Genomic DNA, 25,173 nt, shown 5'->3' on the forward strand with positions numbered 1-25,173 from the left:
TATTTGCTGGAGCACCGCTGAGAACAATCGAGTGTGTTACGGTAACGACTGGTGCCCACGTTCCGGCGGCGTGGGGAGGCGGTAGAGCCCGGTGGACAGCCCTCGGGCATGGGGTCCAATGGTGGGCGGCAGCCAGCGGTGCTGGAGGGGCTTGACTGGGGCAGGTGGGCAGCGAGGGGACGATGCCGGGCACGGGGGTACCAGCGGTATGCTCCTGGTTCTTCCCGGTGGTGGTGGTGGAGTAGACGCTGGGTCGTTAGTCTGTCTGCAGCTTCGGGCAGAGATGCCATGCTGTCTTCAGGGAGGGGGAACTGGGCAGTGGATGCTGGTGCGCTGGCGGAGGGAACCCCTTGTTTCCTACCAGGTGGGGGTGACATCCCCACCCCCTGCTTTGCCACCTGCTCCCTGGCTACGGCCCTTGTGCCTGCTCTGCCGTGGTAGCAGCGTTAGCTTTGCACATTACAGGTTTTCTTTCTTTCTTTTCTTATTCTAAAAAAAAAAAAAAAAAAAAAAAAGTCGCTTTCAGAGACTCCATGCGGAAGCAGTGTTGCAAACCGGCCGTTTTTGGGAGCTCTATGTGGTTTTGCCTGGTTGGCACTGGCTTTAGCTGGGGTGCGAGAAGGTAGTAGGGGCTTTTGCAGAGCATGCCTTGAGAAGAAGCCATGGCTGTCATTAAATGTTGATGTATATACCTGTGTGCACGTGTGAGGAAGAAAAATTTGAGGCAGCATGCATCCTGAGTTGCTTCCTTTCTTTCTAAAGGGAATAAAGTCAAGAAGAGAATTGGGGAGGTACGCCCATGAAAAATTATAATGAATGCCTCCTAGAGATTCTGTAAATCTTTTTAAAAAGAGAAGTCCTTCTCTTTTACTTAACTATTTGTTGTTCATCAAGTACAAAGGTGGACATATTTTCCTAATTGATCTTCAAAAGTTTGCCAACTCCCCCCCCCCCCCCCCCCCCCCCCAATTTTTATGTTTTGTTTGTCAAAGCGTTTTAGACAAAAGCTACAACGAAGAATAATCATGCCTTGCACAAGCTGTGGAAAACAATTTTTAGAGTTTGCTTACAGCTTAAACCACTGATACTTCTTAAATACGTGTTTTGTTGCCCTGGTTGTACAGACTGGCTGTCCAGACTCTTGGTTTATGTATGTGTGCACTGACAATGAGGAGAATGCCTCAGAAGGCATCCTGAGCTCCGTGCGATGCACTGCACCACAGGCACGGGCAGCAACGCTCAGGATTTTCCCCAGTAGGGCTTTGTGTGACAGAGTTTTTCAGAAATGGTCCCTGCTTGTGAGCAGGATTCAGTTTCAGTCAATCAGTGTTTTCCTATAGAAGAAAAAGTAAAAAAATTCCCCATCTGCACTGCAGTTTTGCGGGTTTGCAGTGCAGTCAGAATCACATCCCCTGCCCTTGGCTGCTGCAGCACTGAGCAAACCCAGAGAGGCAAGACCTGTGTTTGTGACACCAGGTGTCTGCTCTGAGAGCAGAATTACCGATTCATGGGAAGTATTGGTTTGCCAGCAGCAGCCTGTCGGGAACAGAGAGGGAACATTCAGATACGGCAGTCTTGAAAATTTATGTGCTAAGCTCTAGCCATATATATTTTTTTACTATTTTTTTTAACCCCCCCCCCCCCCCCCGGAGGAGTCATCCCATTAGATCAGAGGGGAATAAGTGAGCTTAATGGAACTGTTGCAGATATGAGTGAGAGGGCAGGCTCAGCTGGTGGCGTAGGGGGGATGTTCCCAGCATGTTTGTCTCAAGTGAAGCTGCAGGAACAGGCTCTCCCACTTGAGAAAGTGTTGGTAGAATTCCAATGGTGTAGCCCAAAAAGTGACCCACTTAAAAGCAGGTTTTGAAATAACAAAAATAAGTGCAGTGAGATTCTCCCGTGCTTGCTTAATAAGGGCATCTTGTGATAAGCAGTCAAGGGAGTCGTAGGGTGGATTGCTGAGTTTACTGCAGGATAAATAATTAATGTTTAGGTGGCACTGATTAATTATGGTAATTAGCAAAGAGCTGCACTTTTTTCATTATAAGTAAAATCTTGGCTGATTCATTTTGTTCTGTGTCCAGTTTAAGGCAGAGCTGTAAAATACAAACATATACAGGGAGACGTTTTCGTTGAGTCACTGACCGCCTTTTTCATAGAATAACAGAATCTCATGTTGGAAGGGACCTCAAGGGTCATCTGGTCCAACCTTTCTTGGCAAAAGCACAGTCTAGGCAAGATGTCCCAGCACCCTGTTCATCCAAAACTTAGAATTGCCCAGTGTTGGGAATCCACCACTTCCCTGGGGAAATTATTGCAATGGCTGCTTGTTCTCATTGTGAAAAATTTTCCTTTTGTGTCCAATCAGAACCTTGCCAGAGTAACTTTTACCCATTACCCCTCATCTTTTCCATGTGACTCCTTGTAAAAAGAGTCTCCATCTTCTTTATAGCCACTTCTAAAATACTGGAACGTGGTGACAAGGTCTCTCCTAACCTTCCTTTTCTCAAGGGCAGACAAACCCAGTTCTGTCGGTTTTTCCTCACATGGCAGGTTTCCCAGTCCTTGGATCATCTTTGTGGCACTTCTCTGGACCCTCTCCAGCCTGTACGATATTTTTTTATGTAGCAGGGACCAAAACTGAACAGTGTTCCAGTTGTGGCCTGACAAGCGCTTAGCAGAGTGAGATAATGACTTTTTCATCACTGCTGGTGATGCCCTTGTTGATGCAGTCATCCCGTTGGCTTGCTTTGCCACAGCAGCACAGTGTCCACTCATATTGAGCTTGTCGTCCACCAGCAACCCCAGGTCCCTTTCCACGGAGCTGCTCCCCAGCCGGGTAGATTCCAACCTGTGCTGCCCTCCTGGATTCTGTTTTTCCAGGCGCAAGAACTTTCACTTGTCCTTACTGAATTTCATAAGGTTCTTGTTAATCCGCTCTTCCAGCGTATCCAGGTCCTCTTGCAGGGTGGCTCTCCTTTCCGAAGTGTCCACTTCCCCACTCAGGTTTGGTATCATCAGCAAACTTCAGGGTATGCTTGACTGCATCACACGCATCACTTAGAAAGACAGCAAACAATTATGGGCCCGGTAGCGATCCTTGGGGGGCCCCACTTGTGACAGGCTGCCAGTTTGAAAAGGAGCTATTGTCCATGACCCTTGGTGTGCCTTTTCAACCAGTTCCCCACCCGCTGCACAGACCACTTTTATAGACCATAACGCATCAGTTTCGCTAGGAAGAGTCTGTGTGGAATTGGTATCAAAAGCCTTGGAGAAATCTATGTGGACACTGTCCACCACTCATCCCACATCAACTGAGCAGGGTACTTTGTCACAGAAGTCACTGAGGTCTGCCAAGCACAACTTGCCCTTGGTGAATCCATGCTGGCTTTTCCCAGCCATGTGCTTCGTTTGAATTGTGATAGCTCCCAGGAAGTTTCGTTCGATAGGGATGTTTTCCCAGGGACTGCAAGGTGGGTCTGTAATTTCCTGGATCATCCTCTAAGCAATTCTTGTAGATGGAGGTGGCATTAGCCTTCTTCCAGTCTTCTGGGATGTCCCCAGTTTCCATGACTTCTCAAAGGGTATGGAGAGCAGCTGGCCAGCTTGGTGAGGCGGACTTTAAACTGCAGGACTTGTGGGGTGAGGTCCAAAGTGGCAACGCTCACACCATCACATCCAACTGGGAAATAAGCCAGGCCCAACCAGAGCAGTGACAGATGTTCCTCAGCTGCCTCCCAAGGTGAACACCAGAAGACCAGCTGCTTCAAGTGCATGTATACCAGTGCGCGCTTTTTGTTGTCTTCTGTTCAGCAATTTTAAAAAAGCCAAGAGTGTGGAGGAATGAATACATGCAGAAAGCTGAAACAGTGATAATGAAAGCAAACATGTTGTTTAATTGCTGCACTCCCTGTTGTGGTTTAACCCCAGCTGGCAGCTAAGTGCCATGCAGCCACTCGCTCACCCTCCTTGCCACCCCCAGTGGGATGGGGAGGACAGCTGGAAAAAGGCAAAACCTGCGGGTTGAGGCAGGAACAGTTCAATAACTGACATAAAATAAACAACAAGAACAAGAATTTTAATGAAAAGGAGGGGGAGAGAGAGGAATAAAACCCAAGGGAAAAAAGGATCGTTGCGCAATACAGGTGCTCACCACCCGCTGACCAATGCCCAAGCCAGTCCCCCAGCAGCAAATGGCCTGGCCCGGCCAAATCCCCCCTGTTTATAATAAACATGACGTTCTGTGATACGGAATATCCCTTTGGCCACTTTGAGTCAGCTGTCCTGGCCATGCTCCCTCCTGGCTTCTTGTGCGCCCGCTCCCTGGCACGACATGAGAAACTGAGAAGTCCTTGCTTTAAAGTAAGCACAACTTCGCAACAACTACAGCATCAGTGTGTTTGTCAACATCATTTTCATCCTAAATCCAAAACACAGCACTGCGCCAGCTACTAGGAAGAAAATTAACTCTATCCCAGCTGAAACCAGGATGCTCCTGTCTCTGGCTAATAGCTGCAGATTACATCAGTGGGATCCAGAAACCAGCTCAGCATCTCCCCTTCGGGAGCTGGTTCAACGGACCTTTTCCATCATCCACCTCCACTTGGAGGGACAGAGCAGGGGGAAATGCCGTGCTCTGAGGGTGTTGCCGAGCTGAGTAGATGGATGCTGCACAGCTGGCGGTAACTGCAGCATGCCTGGCAGCACCCGTGTCCTGGCCTCTGTGCTGGATGCTGTTCAGGCACAGAATGGCACGGGGGACCCAAGCCCAGGGACGCCTGCAGTTTGTGGCCAGGGCAGGAAAGCGCAGCTGTGTTCAGGCAGACAGAAAGTGCAGCTGAAGGAAAATGGGTGCACAGATGCAGTTCCTGGACGTGAGATGTAAACAGAAATTCTCGAGGCGTAGAATCCCACATTACGTAGATGTGGAGGATCTTAAAAAGTTAATTCATCCCAGCTCATGCTTGTGGATGATTTATATATAAATACTTTTTGCACTTTGTGTAACATGTAAAAATCTGTATGTGCATATTATACTTTTTATAATGGTGCTTTGTTAGTATATTTTGCATTATGCCTGTAAACCATTACGCTGAAGTCGGTTGAGACATTTCTTTGCTTCATTGCGAGCGTGCACGTTTGCAGGCTTGAGACCACAGTTCTAGGTTTTGTAAAATGAGTCTGTATTTAATTTATGCACAGGAAAAGTCTGCAGGTATGAAGAGCTGTTTGTGAGTGCTGTTAAATCCGACCTTGCCACAGGTTGGTGGTACTGTCTGAATGTTTTGCTGGGAGTCTGTGTTTTAGGAGGAGTAGCGTTGCTGCTGAGGAGTCTTCTGCACTTCTCAGGAGCTTTGTCAAGGTCTTTGTCAGCGCGGTGGAGGAAGGCTCTCCTCCCCAGCAAGAGCTTGCCTGGGGTTTGCCAGCAGTCAGCCTGCTGGGATGCAGCAGCGCTCTTGGTGCTTGTGAGTTCAGCTCATCGAGTGGGTAGGATGTGGGTGAGCTCTTCTCCACTTCTGTTTTCTCTGGGTAAGTTTCCCAGGTGGAGCTTCATGAAGAATCCAAGACGCCAGGGGGAAATTCTGCTTTGCTGTTTTAAGCTTGCATGGAAAGATTAGTTTTGACCGATGGCAATTAAATCGCCTGTATTTTTCTCATCAAATGTCCGTTCCTGTGGAGGGAAGAAGTTTGGCAGTTTCTGTCTGGTCCACACTGGCTGTAGCTCTTGCAGGGTATGTAATGCAGCTGCTCGTGATGTGCCAGCCTCCTGGTGGCTCCTGCAGGTCCATTTTAAGCTGAAAGAGGGTCAGTTTAGATTAGCTATTCAGAAGAAATTCTTTCCTGTGAGGCTGCCCAGAGCAGCTGTGGATGCCCCATCCCTGGCAGTGCTCAAGGCCAGGCTGGACGGGGCTGGTGGAAGGGGTCCTTGCCTGTGGCAGGGGGTTGGAACTAGATGGTCTTTAAGGTCCCTTCCCACCCAGACCATTCTAGGATTCTGTGATTCTGCTCTGGTGTATATGTTGCATTTCACTCCACCAGAGTAACAAATGCCCCAGAGTTATCGTACCAAGTAGTCACCCCTTTTGGCACGGACCCTGTTGGGCTGTGCTTGCACGTCTGTTACCACTGCTTTTCCTTTGACTGTCAGGTTTCAGACTGTCAGTATTTTCAGAGCTGTAAATCCTCTCCCAGTTGGTCATAACCAGAGGCCAGTTTGGCTCTTCCAAAGCTACGCAGAGCACAATTTCATTTTCAACCTGCTTTAGTCCACGTCACCCAAGTATAGCTAGAAATGATTTTTTTGAAAGAAATGACAAAAGGATGTGTTATGGCATGGTATGGAAGTAGGTATAAACTGTGTTAAAATTGCTTCAGTGAGCTTTTAACAGCCATTTAAAAACACACTTTGAGCTGGGAGTGCATGACATAAAGTGCATGTCTCCACAGCTGGCTGCCGAAAACAGCTTACAAAAACACGATTAGGAAAAGAATCCGTTTCTTGCAATCATTTGTTAATAAACTTGTCATGACTTACACGCTGCAGTTATATCTCCCCTTAAATATCATAAAAGTCATGGAAATATAATTCCATTCCTATGTTACGCTGCAGCTGGCCAAGGGGTCCTCCTGCCCCAGGGGCTTTTCCAGGTGCCCACAGTCCCCCGAGGCCCTGGCTGCTGTGGTGGGCTTGCATGTGTCCACCGTGTGTGAGCCAGGCTTGCTCCACCCCACTCCATCCCACTCAGTCTCTTCCTTTTAACCTTCTGGATTCCCCACCGAGGCAGGGGGGAGGGATCACTGACATGATTTTTTCCTGCTTTTTAAACACAAAATTGCATCAGAAGAGCAATCACAGCAGCTCCATCACTCCCTTTAGCCATTCTTCTCAGGTGACCCCTGCCCTGTGGTGGGGCCAGCGGGCATAGACATGACCATGGCTCCTCGAGGGTGCCGCATGGAGGCTGGTGGGTCAGGTAGGACAACAATCCGTGCTGCTCAGAAGCTTGCTGTCTCCCACATGCCGGGACACTTGCTGGGGTGGGCATGTCTGTGTGGTGAGCTTCGCCACTGCCCCGGAGCATAACGGGGGGGTTGTCCAGAGAGCCCCCAGGGTGCCTGGCTCCCCTCTGCCTCCACAGCCCTTGCTGGAGCTGCTGGGTGACAAAGTGGAACCCTAGGATGCTGTGACCTGGCTGGAAGCCCCCTAGCACGGCAGGCAGGCGCAGTGATGGGGTTGTGGCCTGTGCATGATCCAGCTCCACTCAGTGGCACCATTTGCACAAGCGTTTTCGTTCAGATGGGTTGGCTGTCAGGTTCACCAGTGTCAGGGCTGCTGAAGGTGCGAGGTCCCACCGTGCCTTTGCTGAGCGTTCTAGAGGGAAGTGTGGGATGGAGGCAACTGCGGCACTTCCCGAACACAAACTTGGAGACACGTCTATAACATTTCCGTGGGGCTACTGCAGGATTACAATCGCTGTGGGAGGAGATGAGCTGTAATCTCATGGGGAATCCATTATGTTAAATAAAACTCCTTTTTCAATGGTGCCTGTAACCAGCAGGGTGGTGCAGCTTTGCAGCTGTGGAGTCGCAGCCCAGGTGTGAAGCAGCGCTGCAGGGTGGTACCTCGTGGGTGTACAGGCAGAGCTCCAGCTCATGTACATCAGGGAGGACCTCCAGCTGTCCTGGAGAGCACTGACAAATGTTCTCACAGTGGAGAGGGGCTCCATCACTTCTCAGTAGAAGACCAGGGGTGGCTGGTTGATGATAAAAGCGCTAATTGCTGTGCTGCTGAGCGTTTTAGGAAGAGCAGCACTGACAGGCCAACGATGCAGCTCAGCTGCTTCTGTCTCGCTTCTTCCATTTCCCGGAGCCAGTGCAAACGCAGCGCTTGGGTTTACCGGCAGCTGCCTGCCAGACGTGCCTTGCACAGGTGCTGCTGGCAGTTGCGCGGCGCGGTGAGGGTTTGGCACTGGGAGCCAGGGAGACGCAGCCTGGTTTGCAAGACTGTGCATGGGATGCAGGCAACCTGCCAAGAGCTGGGGACCCCTCCTGGCCTGCCTCACTGCTGGCAGTGGAGTCTGGACAGCCCTTGCTACAGTAGTGCCAGGTGACTGTGCAGCATAAAAATGCAGGCTGGGGGAAAGCGGGGCGCGCTCCCGCTGGCCGTGCATTGAAATGGGAGGTGGGACATGACTGAAGAGCCCCCACCATCCAACGCTAGCCACCCGTGTGGTGACCCCCTGGCCAGCCCTGCTCGGGTGCACGGTCTGCTGATGCGCCGGACAGTGTCTGGCCAGGGCCGTCCCCGTCCTGATGGCGTGTGCAGAGGCCAGGTTGCAGCTTGTGCCGTACCCAAGGGCTTGGAGCACAGATGTGCCACAAACCCAGTGTTTTCCTTCCTTGTTAAGCTGGTGATCGTGTGGGGCGGGTGGGAGGTGGTGGGAGGTGATGAGAGGGCAGGGGGCTCGGGCCGCTCAGGCTCCTCGTGTCTTCACACCCATCCCAACTGCGAAATTGTTAAAATACCTGTAAAGACAGAATGCAAAGGTAGGAGTGTTCAGCAGCAACCCTCTCCCCTCCGCCGCCGAGTTTTTCCAAGCCTGGAGGCAGGATGATGCCCTACCATCAGCAGATGCTGGTCTCTGTGTCTCCAGGAGGAGCAGAGCTGGTCCGAGTGTATCTAACAGGTCAAGCCTTGAAATGGAGAAGCAATAAGCCACTGAAATGGTACTATCACCGAAACATGATTGATCAATTGAATTCTATCAGAGACAGTGGGCAGTGAGATTAACTCAGGCCTGATGGGTTCAATGAGTTAAAGCATGATGTTCATTTCAGCTTCATTTCACCAGTCTTTGCTTGTGAAATTGGTCAATCAATAGAGGTTGAAGATCATATATATATATATTGGTGACCATCTTATAGGGAATATAATCTAGCGTAGTCAGCTCCTGACTCGGGCTGCCTTCGGTGGGTAATGGAGACAGAGCAGAGACTCTATCAGTGCCATCGAAATGGCCTGATATCTTCTCCAAATGAAAAGTATTTTTGGACCTCTGATGATTTATCTTCCCTCCCCCCGCCCCTCCCCCCCCTTTGATCTATGGCAAAACCCATACGCATCTTTGTGAAATATAGTGATTTCTCTTGAAAATATTTGTGTGATCATCAGCTATATGCACTTCAAAATATAAAGCTTCTTTTTAGTGATACTGTCCTTTGAAAAAATAAATAACAGTGCTTAGAAAACTCAGATATAGTGTAAATGCAAAGATCTCTCACCATGAATGGGGGCCCTGAAACTCAGTGTTCTTCTGGGAAGAGCATGAGGCTGCTGGCTGCCAAATGCACGCAGTCCCGAGAAGGTGGCAAGAAAATTCAGTTTACATTTTAAACAAAGCCTTCCAAATGGTAATTAAACAAAGTCTTTATCTTCTCTGGACTAATTTACAGGCATGATACAAGGAAACAAATCACCTTTTTGCCTCCTGGTAATATTTCATTTGCTTCATAATGTTTTAAATGTGGTGAATAACATCCTTCCTAATTAGTCTGCATTTCCCTATAAGGTGGAGTAATTAGGTGTGATACCAGGTAATGAAGTCGGACAGTACAAATTAGAGACAGAAACCATGTCCTTTATGAATATGGGCTGTTGATGGTACTAGCTATTTACATCCTTGATTAACCCTGTAAAACCACGTTGCTTAGAAAAAAGGAACCTGAAAACCTGAAGCTGGAAGATTTTCTTGTTCTTCAGAAGAGTACTGCATCAGACAGATGTACTGTGGATGCGTGCGCTTCATGGTACATCATTTTTATTAATAACCCTGGAAATATTATTCCAGCTGAATTTGCGGATAGGACCCATTTCTCAGCTGCTGTCACCAGGCTGAGATCTTTGGGTGGAGCTGCGCTCCCCGGACCAGGGTAGGGTCCGTCCCGTGCTATTTCACAGTGGCACTTCATAACGCAGTAATTGCATTGTACTGTTGTCTGAAGTCATTTAAATGAAAAAGAAAAAAACAAGCACCAAGTGAGAAAAGACTGAATGCAGGCATTTCGTTGAAAAGAGTTTAGCTGCCTACAGCTGGTAGAAAGGCTGAGAAAGCCAGGTCCTGATAAACAGCTGTGTGCAACTTCCTTAAAGAAATATGCCTATTTTACACTTTTTTTCATTAACTGCCCCCCTTAAAAGAGCAAGGTTCATATTTACTGATTTGCTGGTAGAGGAGGAAGAGAGAAAAATGGTCGCAAAGTAGTAACATTTTCAGTTTTTCACAGGGAAATCCTGTGTTTTCTCCTTGGGTTTCCGTGAATCCAAGGGAGTTCACTTCAGAGATCTAATAATGGATTTACTGTGCTTCTGTGTTAACGCAAGGTACTGTAAACGGTAGGAAGGTAAGTATAAATAAAGAAGTAAATAATAAAAAACCCCAAGGTGGAGCTGATCTTTTTCTTTATTTCAGTGGTTTTTTTACTGATGTTTTTTCATATTTCGCTTTTTTTTTTTTTTTTTTTTTTTTTTAATGCCGTGCTGCAGAAGAATGGCTGCAGAAGCGTGGCCTTAGAATCTCTGAAGATCTGCACAGTGCAGGCCCGGTATTAGAACAGGCCTGTAATCAGAATTGTGCTGAAGTTGCTGTGCTGAAGTTAACAAGAAAGGTAGCCTTGAGCTATTCTCGAATCCTGAGACCAAGTAATTATGTTGTGCCAACAGGCCGTGGCTGTAACAAGCTACAGCTGCTGGGAAAGCAGGTGCAGGGCCAAGAAAGAGAGGGAGCGGTATGGGAAAATAGGGAGTAACAAACTACAAGGCTGAAGCACAGCAACACAATTAGCTACACGGATAGAATGCTTATTTTAGTCATGATAATTAGGGGTGTGAGAACCACGCGCGTTTAGAGACTACTAACCGATTCTATTTCTGCTTTAGGAATGTGCATGTGTATCGGTTCTATGTAAGTAGTGTTAGAAACTAATAAAGTTGAGCAAGATGCGTAACTCATATTGAGCGTCTTCTTGACTCCGGCGAACGCTTCTTCCAACACTGTGCTTCAGAGCTTTCAAACATGCTCTAGCGTTTTGTGGAGGCAGGGTCTAGGGTCCTTTGCTCTCCTTGTTTTGGCCCATTGTCTTAGAAATGTACAAGCCAAACACTATTTTAAATCAAGTGAGTTTCGTAGTATCACTAAAAATCTGTCTTAGGCTTATTTAACAATTTCAAATATTCTCCTACTGTTTCAGAAAATGTCACGGACCAGTAATCAACCGTAAAAGTATGCTAAAAACCGTGAGATCACAATTTATCAAATTCTTTAAACTGATTTTGCCATTTGCTTAGGTCCTCAGAAAATAACTTGCTCTTAATTAACAAAGATGTAGTGTTTCTGGATGATACCCCCGTATGTAGGGAGCCTTTTGTCAGCGAGACCGTGCGTGGTACCTCTTCTCAGAGGTGGATCTGTTCCGTGCCTAACTCTTCCTAGGCTGTTCAGACTTTGACCAGCTATACGGAATCTTTGCTAGCGTGTCAAATTATGTTCAAGTCTAGCCAGTTTCTTCAGAAAAGTGCCTGGCTTTTCTTGTGAAACCATGGGTCACCTTATCTGGGTGGGATGCAAACAGAGAAGAAGGTGTCCCGTGCAGTTCAGAGTGAGAAGTGGTTGCTGTTTTCTGCACCTAGCAAGTCCTTGCTAGTGGCTTTGGGTGCGGAGAGCTGTCACCGGGACTGTGCCCAACGCAGCAAGTCCTACAGCTGCAGTATTGCGAGTGGGATCACTCACCGAGCTTTGTGCACTTGAGAGGAGTGGAGTGGGGTGTCCGGAGCAGGGCTGGATGCCTGGGAGGAATTAGGGAGGCAACCAGAGCAGGTCCGGTGCTTGCTGGAGCTTAGTGCCCGCACAGCGGAGGCATGGGCTCTCCCTGGGGCATCGGGACAGGTCTGGGTGCAAGGGCTGCCAGCGCATCCCCAGGAGGCCTCGTGCAGGGAGGGAAGCGTTCAGGAATTGTGTCGGTCTAACGGCACCATCCTGTCCCATCTGTGTAATCTGCTAGAGATAAGGGGTGACACATTTGGCTGAGAAGAATGTCCTCTTCTGCGTTAAGCAGAGTATTATATCTGTGCTCTTCATTAGCATTTCTGGAAAGATGCCATTGGACTGGGAACTAATTGTTTTGCAGAGTAGGTAGGTACACACGTAGTGCTACTGTCAACAAAACATAACCCTCCTAGGTGGATGCATTGATTATATGAAAAATGTTTTTACCACTCCCTGGAGCCTATTTATAACCCAAACTGTTTCAAACCTGCCAACAGTATTTTAATTACCGAAGATATTCTAGTGTATTCAAACAATGCATAATGCTAATGGTAATTATCTCACATTTATATAATGTCTAACAGCCAAATGCATCCCAGAGACCTTTCAGGTGTCATGTATAGTGTATAGAAAGTATTTTACTTGTACAGTGAAATCCAGCATTTACTTGCAATTAGTCCAAGTTTGGGAAACCGACTGAAAAAGTACAGGTATCTTTTCATTCACAGAACGCAGAGAGGGAGTGATAACAAGAGCGAGCGAGGTTTGGGTGGTTCCCAGATGCTTTCCACAAAGGAGCTGGATTCTCTGGACAGTGACAGCCATCCCAGTGGTCCCAGCCCAGCCCCGTTCCTGCACGGGTCCCTACCCGGCAGCACCGTGCCAAATCACCATCCCTGAGGGTGTTTGGGAACTGTGTAGCTGTGGTGCTTAGCGGCTGGTTTAGTGGTGGGCTTGGCAGTGCTGGGTTAACCGGTTGGACTTGGCGATCTTAAAGGCCTTTTCCAACCGGAGTGGTTCTATGATTCTATGAAATCCTCACCTTGAAACCAAACCCTTCCAGAGTCCCGCCCTCACCTCCGTGTGATTTCATCCCCTGCCATATTGCCCAGCACCGTGCAGCAAGGCATCTCATCCGCTGGCTCCCTCCGTGTTTCTCTGGTCTGGTGTTTGTCTGAGGATTTCCCATGTAGCCAGAGATCTCCTCCTCTTCCTTGTATTTCTTGGGATGCTTTGATGGCAACACCCAAAGGTGGTCTTCTGCCTCGCTGCCCTTGGAGGATGAGCAGCCGGGGATGAAGGTGGCTGAGCCAGTGCCACAGGCACTCTGTGGTGTCTCTGTCTGTGCCCGTCCCAAGCCCCTCGGGATACCAGGATCTGGGATCTGAGATGGGAGCCCAGCTCCCAGCATGGTGCTGCCCCAGCCAAGGCTGCTGCAGCAGGCTTTGCCTTTGGCTGGCTTATCTTCTCAAACGTATTCACCTCCCCCCAAAAATCCAGAGCTGCATGCTGTAATAAAAGTGCTGCTGGTGAAATGCAGGCCAGCAGCTCCGTATTTAAATATGATGGGGTCTCATTATACACCTGATCTCTGCGTGTATAAACAATGCACAAACTGCACTGATGTCGCCAAGAAATTTTCCAGGTCATGCCACATCTTGGATCATTTCACTGCTTTTCATCACCCTCTTTAGACCAAAACTGCATAAAGCTTTAACTTTGATGCCAAATAGTGAATAACATTAGTTTAACCTGAAATTTAAAGCCAGTGTTTCCGTGCTGCAGAAACAGGGTCTCCCCGGCCCTTTGCTACCATGCAGCTAGCAACCAGAATTTTAATTTTATAAGCCATGGTTGACTAAACCCAGCACTAGGTCTATTAGATATTATTTGATTTAGAATAGTAAAAAAAAAAGGAAAAGATTTAAAGATACACCGCTTTCTTATATTGCTTTGTGTTTTTTCACAGCTCTGTACACACGCTTAGACTTTCTATTCAGAGGACAGGCTGAAGGTATTTTTACTGTGTGGAATAAACTGATCCTTGCACTTTACAAAAGCCGACATTGTCTACTCTTGATTTAAGTTGCATGACTTTCTCTAAAAAGGTAAATATAAAGCTGCTGTTGCCTAAATTGCTGAACTAAAAGTTAGAAGGAGGTTTCCAGCATTAACTGCTAACATCAAATGCCTGTTCAGTCTATGTGCTTTGTTGCAGAGAGTGACCTAGGCTGAAAAAGTATTCTTGTGCATCGGTCCCCCAGTTTGGGAGACCTCTCTTAAAACAGCCTGGTTTTCTGGATACATGGCATTTTCCGCTAAATCCAGCTGCACTGAAGATGATCTCAAATCAGTAGTCCCTTGTGAAAAATCTTGTCTACAGTGCATCGCCCGTGTTACTGATGGCCAGCGCATGTCCATGGACAAATCTGGTGTCTACAGCAGCAGGGTGTCTTTGCACAGATTGCCTCTGTACTTGCCACCAAAAAAACTTGACGCAGAATCTACCGGAGAAGATCTGAGTGATGTTATTCCTCTGCAGGCTACTTGGACAGTAAGCCACTGCAATAGGCCTGAAGATCTTGTTGTTAAGGATGCATTTGAATTCTGCTCCTCAAAACTATCTTGGCAGCAAGTTTCTATTTTTAAAACATTTCCTCCCTCTGTCTAGTGCAGTGTTGCCATCTGGAGAAATCTGATATTTACTGTTGTTCTTGGAGTTCCACCTCCTGGAGTCCTGGGAATACTGCAGACCTCAGCTTTCAGTGCATAAAAGATACATTTCTGGCACTGACAGGTGAAGGAAAAGTAGAAAACCACTGTGAATCTGCAGAAAGCAAATTGAAACAAGCCCCTGTATTGCAAGAGTCTTTTTGAACTGCCAATCTAAACATTTTTCAAACTTGTCTCGGGGCTTTTCAGCCATGGGCAGTCACTTATGACTTCTGCTAAAAATCTCTTCCAAAGCGGGGAGAGAGAAAAATGTGCCTTGGAGCCCAGGCTTTCATTGTGTCAATAAGCTTAAGAAATACAAAGTGAAATGGCAGTGCAAGGATGACACATCAGGTCAGGCCTTGCTGAGGGTGTTGCAGTGGTTGCTCAACCTCAGGGACATCCCATCTCGGCACAGTGCAGGAAATGTCTGTGTTTTGGAGGTTGCCTGGCCAGCTGCTGCCAGGGGGACCTGGTGCTGGATGGAGAGCCTCTGCTTCTCAAGATGGGACGTGCCATAGCTTGAAGCTCGGCACAGGATGGAGCTGAGAAGGACTTGCAGGACCTGCAGGAAGGGGGTGAAGCATATGGGCGGTGAGTGGGCAAAGCAGATCTAGTGGAGGTAACCCAAGTTGATTGTGACTGTAGCATCAGGCAGTGTACTTAATCCTCCCATGTCCTCCTGCATCCAGACAGGTTTTCAGGTGGTGCAGTAAAAGAGGTGTGACCAAAGATGTGGCCATTATCTTTTGTCCTGCCTTTGAATTATGTGTGGGATCATTGATTGTGAATTGGATTGAGGGTTGGCTGGAATGGAAAGGAATGGAATGCAATGGTAATGTAATGGAAGACTAGTCGGTGCGTCTTCTGGGAATATTTATCTTGCTTGTAACCTCCTCTCAAAGAGTCTTCGTGGTGTCATGATACTGGTATCCACATATAATCAAGGGCTAAAATGAGCACTCCTCTGTAGGTGTCATGATTGCAATGACTACTTATTCTCCATCTTCTCTCTCCTCTTTAAGGTATTCAGGAATCTCCGGTACCAAATGGCCATTCTCTCCCAGGCAGAGATTTTCTTCGGAAACAGATGCGAGGAGACCTTTTCACCCAGCAACAGCTAGAAGTGTTGGATCGAGTCTTCGAGAGGCAACATTATTCTGACATTTTCACAACAACTGAGCCCATCAAACCAGAGCAGGTACTAGTGCAAATGTTCAGTGTTTTCCTGATGATGCTTTCTGCTGGCAGAGATCTGTTTGGTGGACATCACCAAATGCTTCTCAGAGTCTCAGCAGAAAAAGATGGAGAAACAGCTGTCATGTAAGCTGATCTCAGCCAAAGTGCACGTTAGCCATAAAAGACCGAGTATTAAAAAATGAAGAAAAAACACTTGTTGTGTAAACATTAGCAAGTGTTTGCTTACGAAATTACACCTGATCTGAACCAGTTGCATCAAATGAGTCCTTGAACATCACAGCTTTTGATGCTTTTGTTGCTTTTGTTAGATCAAAAGCAGACTATGTAACAAGAAGACCTGCAAAACCCGGTGCCTAATTTTGGTTCATAGTTGGCCTGATGGCGCACACAAATTGGATTTTGTATCCAGGAATGGCTTATTAGGCATGTAATTGGCCATTTGCTGAGAGAAACACCCAATTAGTATCTGAAAGTAAATTAGTTGCACCTACAGATTAGCAGCGTGTTTGAGAAGGACTTGGTGCTAATTTTTTGGGAAAGTTCCATTTTTGTAGGCACAGTAGAGAAGCACACGCTAAAACTCGTGAACTGGGTCTCTCTGTGTTCTTCTCCTTGGGCAGCAGCCTTTAATTTAGCTGCCGAGAGGGAGGTAGAAATGAAGATACCACTTTCAGCACTGATACTGGTCTAGCTTGGATGTATTTGGCCATTAATCTTCAGTGTTCTTCGTATCAGACCTGCTTTTTGTCAAGGTGGGTGGACTTCTCAGACTGCACACAAACACTGGATTTCTCTTGGGGAAATCTATACATTTGAAATCCACTGGAGATTATCTTACGGTAGCCTACTACCGTCGTGGCTCCAGTTAAGTAATAGGTATCGGTGTAAAATTCTTGGGAAAAAAAAATGAATTAGTTACATATGCTGAAAGTCTGTCATTTGGTATTGAATTCGTAGAGCCATTTGCTTTTCACCAGCTTCTGCTGGTTTCGTGGTTTCCCTTGGTTTGTGTTTGCTGAGAAGCTCTGCGGATTGGAACTCCAGCGGGAAAAAGATGGAGAAGGTGCTGAGGTCAATTTGGTTTTTTGAAACGCTCCTTAGGAGCGCCCAAGTGTCTCTGCAAGGTGAAATGGCCTTCACGTACCACTAGATGGTGGCTGTCCCATCTGAACAGGGGTGATGCTGGGAGAGGACAAGCACTGTGTCCCGCTCCTACAGCAAGCCTTTTCAGTGTCGGTCACTTAGAAGTTGTGCGGTGTTAGATCTGTCCCTGGGAAACTTTTCCATGCCAAAAAAAAAAAAAAAAAAAAAAAAAAAAAGCTTAATAAAGAGAGCAGTGAGGAAAGAGGATGGTTTATTCGTTTCTGTGTTCCGAAGTCTCTGAGTCATGCAGAACTGTAGCTCAAGGGAGGGAGGGAGTGCAGGAGCAAGTGAACGCTTATCCAGAGATGAATTTTTACTGGTTTAATTAGAAGAATGAGAGAATTGAATAAGGATGTTTGCTGAAGTATTGTCCTGATGGTCAAATACGGGATATCTGGCTGTTGGTGGCACAGGGATCTCCTTGGGTCCACGTAAGCAGCTGTGACTAGGCTGGCTGTGCAGTCAGTTTATTGAGATCGGAGATACAGTGCTATTGATTTGGTTAACAGGGTACTCTCTCTGCATGCTCTGGGAAGTCAAATAGACGCTAAGAAACGTGATACTATGATGTAAAAAAGGTGCTTAGCAGAACTGCCTCGCTTAGGCATTTTTAAGTTTGATTACAAATGGATTTTGTAGCTATTGGCTTTCATATGGGTCAGAGCATTGTTGTTTGCTTTTGGAAGGCTGGGCTGTGGTTAAGGGCTCGTGGCAATTTGGGGTCGGCTTCTGCTTTTTGGTGTAATGTAGAGTGTGACCTTCATCGTGAGTGTCATGGTCTGTATGATTAGCTCTGGTTCACAGGGATGTGGTATGGTATGAGCTACACCCCTTATCGAAGCAGTCTTGTTTTACCTCTTTTGGTGGCTCAAGCAAGGCTGTCATGATACTTAACCAAACTGGAGAAGCTAGCTGGATCAATTCGTAAGGCCAAACAAATCAATGAGGAGAAAATACTGAGGATGTGACTTGTAAGACCAGAGTTGTGTCCGCAATAGATTGTCACAGTCAACCAAGACCTGCCTCTGGCATCTGGTTGTCCAGAGTGCTGCAGAACCCAGATGCAGTGATTTAGGAACTCAGTCAGCTGTGGATGTATGGAGTCCCGAGTTATTTCTGTAGAGGAAAATACGGAAAAGATGCTTCTCCCTATAGAGACAAGGTGTGGGGAGAAGTCTGGTAGGAGCTGCTGACCCACTGCTTATCTGTTTTACTAGAATCTTGGGCCAGTAGCAGCCAGATGAATATCCCTAGTCATACCTGGGCACGGAAACTTGTTGGTGTCCCTGTGCTGCTCACCTAAGCAAGGTTCTGGATATTTTACCAGAAGAATTGCTATGCGCTAGCAATTTTTCTCCTTTTTCTCCCCGTTTTGTGGTGCCTGTCTAAGTCTTCCTCCTTGCTTGTGCACTGAGAACAGTCCCTTGGCCGTGGTGAGCTGTGACATGGGGGGACAGGTCTGCACAGCAAAGTGTTTGCAACCTCAGCGTGCTCTGTCCCCGCTGAAGGCTGGCCTCTGCTGCCCAAAGTCCTCCTAATAAATTTTCTGGACAAAACTTGGGCTTGCCTGTTGAAAAGCGTGCATTGCCCCTCATGCAGGTATATGTTTTGATGGGATGTGTGGGGGTGCTTGCTCATCACTGCCAAACCCTTTACTTTTAAGTTCTTCCAATCTATTTTCTTTACTTTTCCGTCTTCAATGTTTCCCTCAGTTCACCTGTTTAAAATGGAGAGTTATTTCTCGGCTCGAAACATGTTGTGTTCTTGACAAGCATCACCTGAGTTTTCACAGCTGCTGTAAGCTGTGCCTTCTATAGAGAGACCCACAGGGAATGAATACTTGTCTTTGGGGAAGGGCTTATACGACGCTGGAAGAGAAGGCAACCACTGGACAATGACAGGAAAATAACATATCAGGCAGTCCTTTGTTCAAAAACAGTGCCCACTGCATGCGCAGGGTGAGGCAGGGATTCCACCTCGTATTATTAAAGACTGCGTCATCCTGCGTGTATTGGGGGACAGAAATAAGGCATCTCCTATTACGTGCCTCATTTTGCAGCCGAATGTCCAGTGGTGCAGCTGTGCATGCATAGGTGTGTACTCTGCAGCGTGGGTATGTGATACCTGCACGTGCAGAGCATGAGAAACGTTGGATGGCAGGTGAGGTTGAGCAGCTGGGAGCTGGGAAGCCCGAAGCTGAGCCTTGCTGTGCAAACGGAGTCGAGTCCTCTCATGTCTTTGCGTTGCGGGGGAGTAACCAAGGCATATAGTCAGCACTTTAGAAGCGCCCTGGCCTGCTTCCCCTTGACAGAGCCCTGCTGCAAAAATGAATTCTTGTACGAAATTAATGCCTTTTCCCTGACGTTCATGCCCTTTTGTGCTCATTGTTTGCAAACAGCCTGTGATCGAATCGCACTGCCTGCTAATGTTCGCGGAAATCTGGTTTCACGTATTCCTGGGCATGGATTTGGAAATGCAGATAGCGGCATGTTTGCAATGCTGCCATTGTGCAGCCGTTCTGCTTATGGCTGCTGGTCGCCAGCACCATGCAGCTCTTTCATCGGCCGGGACAAAGCTCACAGCTTGAAATGTCACGTAATCCTCAGGTCTCAGAGAAGGAAAGCCGCCACAGCATCTGCCTCCTGGATGGGTAGCAGTTCCCTTCTCTCCGTGCATCCTGGTGCGTGGATCTGGTGCTCCTCCGTGCGTTAGCTCTGCAGTGCGGTTCCCTGTGCCCACGGGGAAGGCTGTGGGTGTTGCTTCCACAGCTGACATCCAGGCTTCCGTCGGAGCAAAGCCACTACTGACACAAGGAGCGGCTTTTCCCTGCCTGCGATGGGGTTGTGCTGTACGGCTACGGCCGTGGCAGATCAACATTCTGCAGCCTGGCCCCTGCCAGGGGCAAAACCCCACCTATCGTGATCGCTGCACTGGCAACTCAGATGTTATCCAGAACTGGCACTCATCCCATGCCCTCCCCGTGCACAGAGCTGCTTGTGCCAAATGGTGGGATTTTCTGGTGCCTGGTCGTAGAATAGAATCATAGAATCATTGAGGTCGGAAAAGATGTTTAAGATCATCAGATCCAACCGTTAACCCAGGACTGCCAAGTCCATCACTAAGCCGTGTCCCTAAGCGCTGCGTCGACGTGTTTTTTGAACACCGCCGGGGACAATGACTCCACCATTTCCCTGGGCAGCCTGTTCCGATGCCTGACCACTCTTTTGGTGAAGACATTTTTCCTAATACCCAATCTAAACCTCCCCTGGTGCAATTTTAGGCCGTTTCTTCTTGTCCTGGGAGAAGAGACCTACCACACCTTGCTACAGCCTCCTTTCAGGTAGTTGTGGAGAGCAGTAAGGTCCCCCCTGAAAGTCCAGTAGAAGCATCTAGCTGGAGGAACTGGAGGTGCTGGCTGTGCTCGGCAAGCCCCTCTACGTGGCCGTGAGGCTGACTGTCCTCTGCTGGTTTCCCACCGTTCCAGCCAGAGGGATGGAGGAGCTCTCCCCAGCTCTGTGAGGCAGCCATCCCGGGCTGGCCGAACCTGCGGGATCGGTCGTGTGAACCATGCGTTTACCAGTCAAAGCATGGACGGGAGATGTTCTTGGAGATCAAGACCTGGGAAACAGCCATGAGCTGGAGGGCTTCGGGCATGGGAGGCTGGACGGGTGCAGGAAACACCGGGGTTTGCAGACTGACGTGCTTTTGCTGACTGTGAGAGCAGGATTAATGCTTGCACAGGGGAAAACCGGGGGGTGACGGATATACAGCAGGATCAGCAGTGCATTAATTTCCTCCGAATAAAGAAGAGAATTATCTGTGCTCTATTTCTGTCCACAACAGAAATGGATTCTCTTGTATTTTCAGCTTCACACTTGGGTCCAATCGAATACTCATTGAAGCCAAGAGGAATATTTCCATTGACTTCAATAGACTTTAGATCGAGGCCATAATGAGGCATAACATGATGTGACCAGATTCAACACTTTGCAGGTCACCAACTTAGAAGAGAATTGCTTGCTGTTAATAGCAGATAATTCCCAGGCCGTTACTGATGTTTTCCCATTGCTTTTAGCTAGAGCTGAACCGAGTATCAGTTCTCGGATTATTTTCTGGGTAAAATGTGGATATTCTGGGCATAGGTAGAAAACAGTAACCTGGCAAACTTATACTAGTGTATGTATTCATGACGTGCAGCGCAGTGAAGTCTGAGTCTGGAGATAAGCGTAGGCAGATGAAATGTGGATAACTAATGAACATGAAAAAAATTACTAATGAATTGGTGGCAAAAAACTGCATGAAGCTGAAACCCGATTGCCCTCTATTTTGAAGAGTTGTGATGAAGGAGTTCTCCAAACTGACCAAGAGGGGGGGCGTGAAGTCCTTCAGAAAATCCTCAAGCTTTACTTTCCATCCAAGTGTGCTGCAGCTTTGAAAGAGGAATCTCTTTTTTTCCACTGTGAGGAGCTGTGTTGGATGGTGTGTTTGCAGGAATGCAGCCTCCTGAGAACACCCCTCCTTACAATATTGGAGTTTAATCTTCAGAAGTAACAAGGCAAGTCCTACTTCAAGCCAGAAAGTGTGAGCCATTTGTGTGTTTTAAAGTGTGACTCGCTCACTCTCCGAGGGCAGTTGTTGGAGAGGCAGAGGGAAGGAATGAACTGCAGGAGTGTGTGCTCATCCTGCTCCCTGGAGCATGAATACTGTGTGTTGTTTTTTTTTTTCTGGAGGGGCACTGCCTTTGGGTGGACAGAGGCTGCTGTATACTCTTGATCCTTGTGACGAGAAATGCAGAGCTAGTATTTATTTGCTTGTGGCTTCCCTAGTTGTGCAGTAACCAGTAACAAGTCACCAGTAACAGTGGCAATGCTGGAACTATCTCATGGCTGTATGTGAACATCCAGAGTCAAATCTTTTCTTGATCTGCTACCTGAAGAAGTGATTTGAGCATGTAAACGCAAGCTCTTACGCAAAGGCTTGTGTGACAGGGTGCGGTAAATGAAGAGCAACTTAAAAAGGAAAACAAAAAACTGCACAGCTTGGCAAATGGATGCAAATGCTAAAATTGAGGGGGAAAAAAAAAAAAAAAAGACGGACAGACAAAGGAAAAGGAAAAGCAGAAATCAGCATCGATCTGCCAGCTCTGCAGGCAGGTCTGCTCCTCGTGTGCAGGAGTCTGGCAGAGCTGGGTGGGAAGGCATGTCCCTGCTGTGGGCACCCTGTGCCGCCGTGGACGGGGGTCCATGGTGCGGGATGCGTTTGTGGGAAGCTGTGTTACCCCTGTGCCGTCTCACGTATCCCACTCCCACCAGCAGCTGGTCCCTCATCCCATGCTGGTGGAGACTGGCCGGGGTGGGCAGCTGAATGGGGCTGCTGGCTTGCTCCCGTTTTGCCAGTGCCGTGAGCCCCTCCACCTGCAGAAACAGGCAGGTGAGGAGCAGGGGTGGCTCTTTGGTTTTTACAGCTGCGCCTCTCCCGACTGAAACCTCCTCTGATCCAGTCTGTGGCTTTATCGGTGGGAGGGGAAAAAAAAACAACTTTAAACCCCAGCATAAGAGAGCACATCAGGAGAGGAAAAACCTTCCCGTATTTACTCTCAGTAGACTATTAAACAACACTAGGCTATTAATTTGGCTTTTGAGTCTTCACTAAAGCCCATAAAAGCGCACAGTTGTCAAATGGAGTTCATTTTAATTTCCTTTCAATCACAGTAAATTATTCAGGTGATAAATCAGCTGGGGCAGCCTCCTGGCTGTAATAGAAACCCTAATTCCTGGCTAATTATCCAGCCCATTGCTGCCAGCAGATCAATACCCCTACCGAATGGAAAGGGCGCGGGGTCTGGGCGGGTAGGGTGGCGGAGGGACAGCAGCTGGGAGCGTGGGCGCCTGGGACCCCCGCCCCGTGTGGGGGCTGCAGGGGGTCAAGCTGTTTTCCGAAGGGAATTCCGAAGGGAGTGCATCCCCACCCCGGGGCTGCAGCGTGGGCCAGGGCAGCCGTGGCTCAGCCACCCGCCTGCCTGTCCGCCCTCGCTGTGCTCAGGCCCGTGGCGGGGCAGGAGCAGGATGCGGTACCTGGCGCTGGAGGTGGGTGACCCTGCCGTGCTCACACAGTGGGATGAGGTGCTGGCTTGTTCTGGGGATTGCCTGGCAGCGGGATTTTGCTGCCGGTTCCAAGATAAGCCATGACAGGGTGCTTGGGGGGTGTGGGAACGGGGGTGCTTGCATCCCAGGGGGCATGCGTATGTGCTGCGGAGAGGTACTTGCTCCTGGTGCTGCCGGTCTCTGCTAGCGGTAAAAATGGGCAGAGACAGGGAGAGCATCAGTCAGAGGCTACTCAGGAGGAGCTTTCCGGCTGGTAGTATTTTTTCTTCCCGAGTATTACCTTTCAACAATGGTGAAATTTAGAGGGACTGGAGAGTAGCAGTGCTCAGCCATAACAACAGAGCTTGTCCCTGGGAGGGAGCAGCAGCTCTTCGGAGACGACACCTGCGTGAGGTGGTTGTTCAAGCCGTGCTCCATGCGCAAAGCCCTTTGAGCTAAGGCTTGCTTTAGCGGGATGCTGCCAACTGCAGCTTCTGGTTTCGTGGGGAGCCCCACCAGATGGTGGTCAAATAACAGGTTGTTCTGCAGACGTTTTGGATAGAGCTTTGCCATCTTCCAGGACCCTCTGGCTGTTCCAGGGAGCTCATTGCTCTGAACTGCCCTTGGCTTCTGGAGGCTGAGCCTTCAGTATGCGAAACTTTGTGTAGGATTCCTATTTGTGTTCACTACCACTGTGAGTGTCACTTACTTGCATTACAGTGGTACTGGGAAGACCCAGCAGGCAGCACAGGGCTAAGAGCTTTGGGCACTGGCTAGCTGGGGAGGACCAGTGTCCCCCAGGGTCATGCTGTCTGGATGGAGAAGACAGATAACGGCTGGGGAGGGGAAAGCAGTTCCACCAGCAGCGCAGATCAAGGTAGAGCAGCCACATGCAGTGACTTCTCTGCGGTGCCGTGGAGGGGCTGTAGCCTCCTTGGGACAGAGTCTCTTCTCCCATCCCTCCATCCTTCCATTGCACTGCCAGGATGGGATGGGGACAATGCACCACCTTCTGCGCTGTTTTACAATCAAGAAGGAGAAAAGAAACCTGCCATGGTGTTTCTCCCTGCTGCAAATCAACTTTTATGAGTAGAAAGCCTTTTTCTTTAAGAATAGCAGCAGAAAGCACAGTTCCTTGGGCCGACACCTCCTGTTTGCATCCTTGCCGCTCTGCCCTCCTGTACAGGCGTTTTTTTATGCGTGAGCTTCTGAGCACTGCACAAAACTCGCCGTGTGCGCCGCCTTGTTGTGACATGTGTTGGGTGGTGACAGTCACAGCAGACTGTGTTGTATGACACTTGGTATTTTGTGTGACAGTGGGGCCATGGCGGCGGGGAGTTTGGTGGGGAAGCAGCATGACAGGAGCTGTGTATCCTTCTAACGTCTCTCTGCATCAGCATCATCCTTTTAAAAAGTGCCCTGCAGCTTGCGTGAATACCTGGGGGTGTCTGTCTGAGCCGGGCTGGAACTGAAATGTCTGGTCTTTGGGTAAGCAAAACAGGTGGGAAGAAACTCAGGTGGGATAACGCAAGGGATGCCCACTGTTCTTTCCAGGCAGAGAGCTGAAGATACCCTGCGTCCCCACCTGAGCTCGGTGTCCCTTCCTGTGGGTCCCTGCCAGCGGGAGCAGGCGGTGACTGGCTTTCCTGCTTTGGAAGCAACAGGCATCTTGGGGGTCAGGATTTCTGCAGACTTTTCCAGAAGGTGGTAGGGAGCATTTCCATGGGTCTGCAGTGCCTAGCGGGCAGTGCCCTGGGACTGGCGCTGGGGTTTCTCCGCACTGACCCTGCTGTGCTGGCAAAGCGTGGAGGTGCTTGTTGTCACGTAAGGAAACCCACGGGCCGTTTCTTGTCTTTCTGGGTCTCTCCGTCTCAACTCAGCTGCAATGAGTCAGAACCTGAAGAAATGGGCCAAAAGGAAAAAAAAAAAAAAAAAAGAGCCACTGGGCCATGCCTCCTTCTTCCCTCTCCTGCCAGCAACATGTGGCCAAATCGGTGCAACCAAACCAAGCTGGGGGAGGACGGCAGCGCACGGGTCCTGGGGATTTCAGGGTGTGTTTGAGCTCTCCCAGTGCATGTTACTTTGTTGGAGAAGCCCCAGTGACAGCCTGGGTTTACGCTGATGCTGCTTCCCTCTGCGTCTGCTGCATAGGGCTTGCTGGGGCTCATCCCCCTGCTCGTGTGGCTTTGCTGGGGACCATGTCTGGCTCTGGC

At 48.6% G+C, this 25,173-nt stretch overlaps 1 protein-coding gene across 1 annotated transcript in view; it reads left to right on the plus strand.

The window, feature by feature from the left end:
- Positions 1-25,173, plus strand: part of LOC121080654 (paired box protein Pax-5-like) — a 124,549-nt gene that overhangs the window by 33,669 nt on the left and 65,707 nt on the right. The window contains exon 6 of the mRNA XM_040578795.1: positions 15,560-15,735. Within this exon, the coding sequence (XP_040434729.1) occupies positions 15,560-15,735 (176 nt within the window). The remainder of the gene's footprint in view (positions 1-15,559; positions 15,736-25,173) is intronic.

Source organism: Falco naumanni, chromosome W, assembly GCF_017639655.2.
Source record: "Falco naumanni isolate bFalNau1 chromosome W, bFalNau1.pat, whole genome shotgun sequence".
In the NCBI taxonomy this organism is placed as follows: domain Eukaryota; kingdom Metazoa; phylum Chordata; class Aves; order Falconiformes; family Falconidae; genus Falco; species Falco naumanni.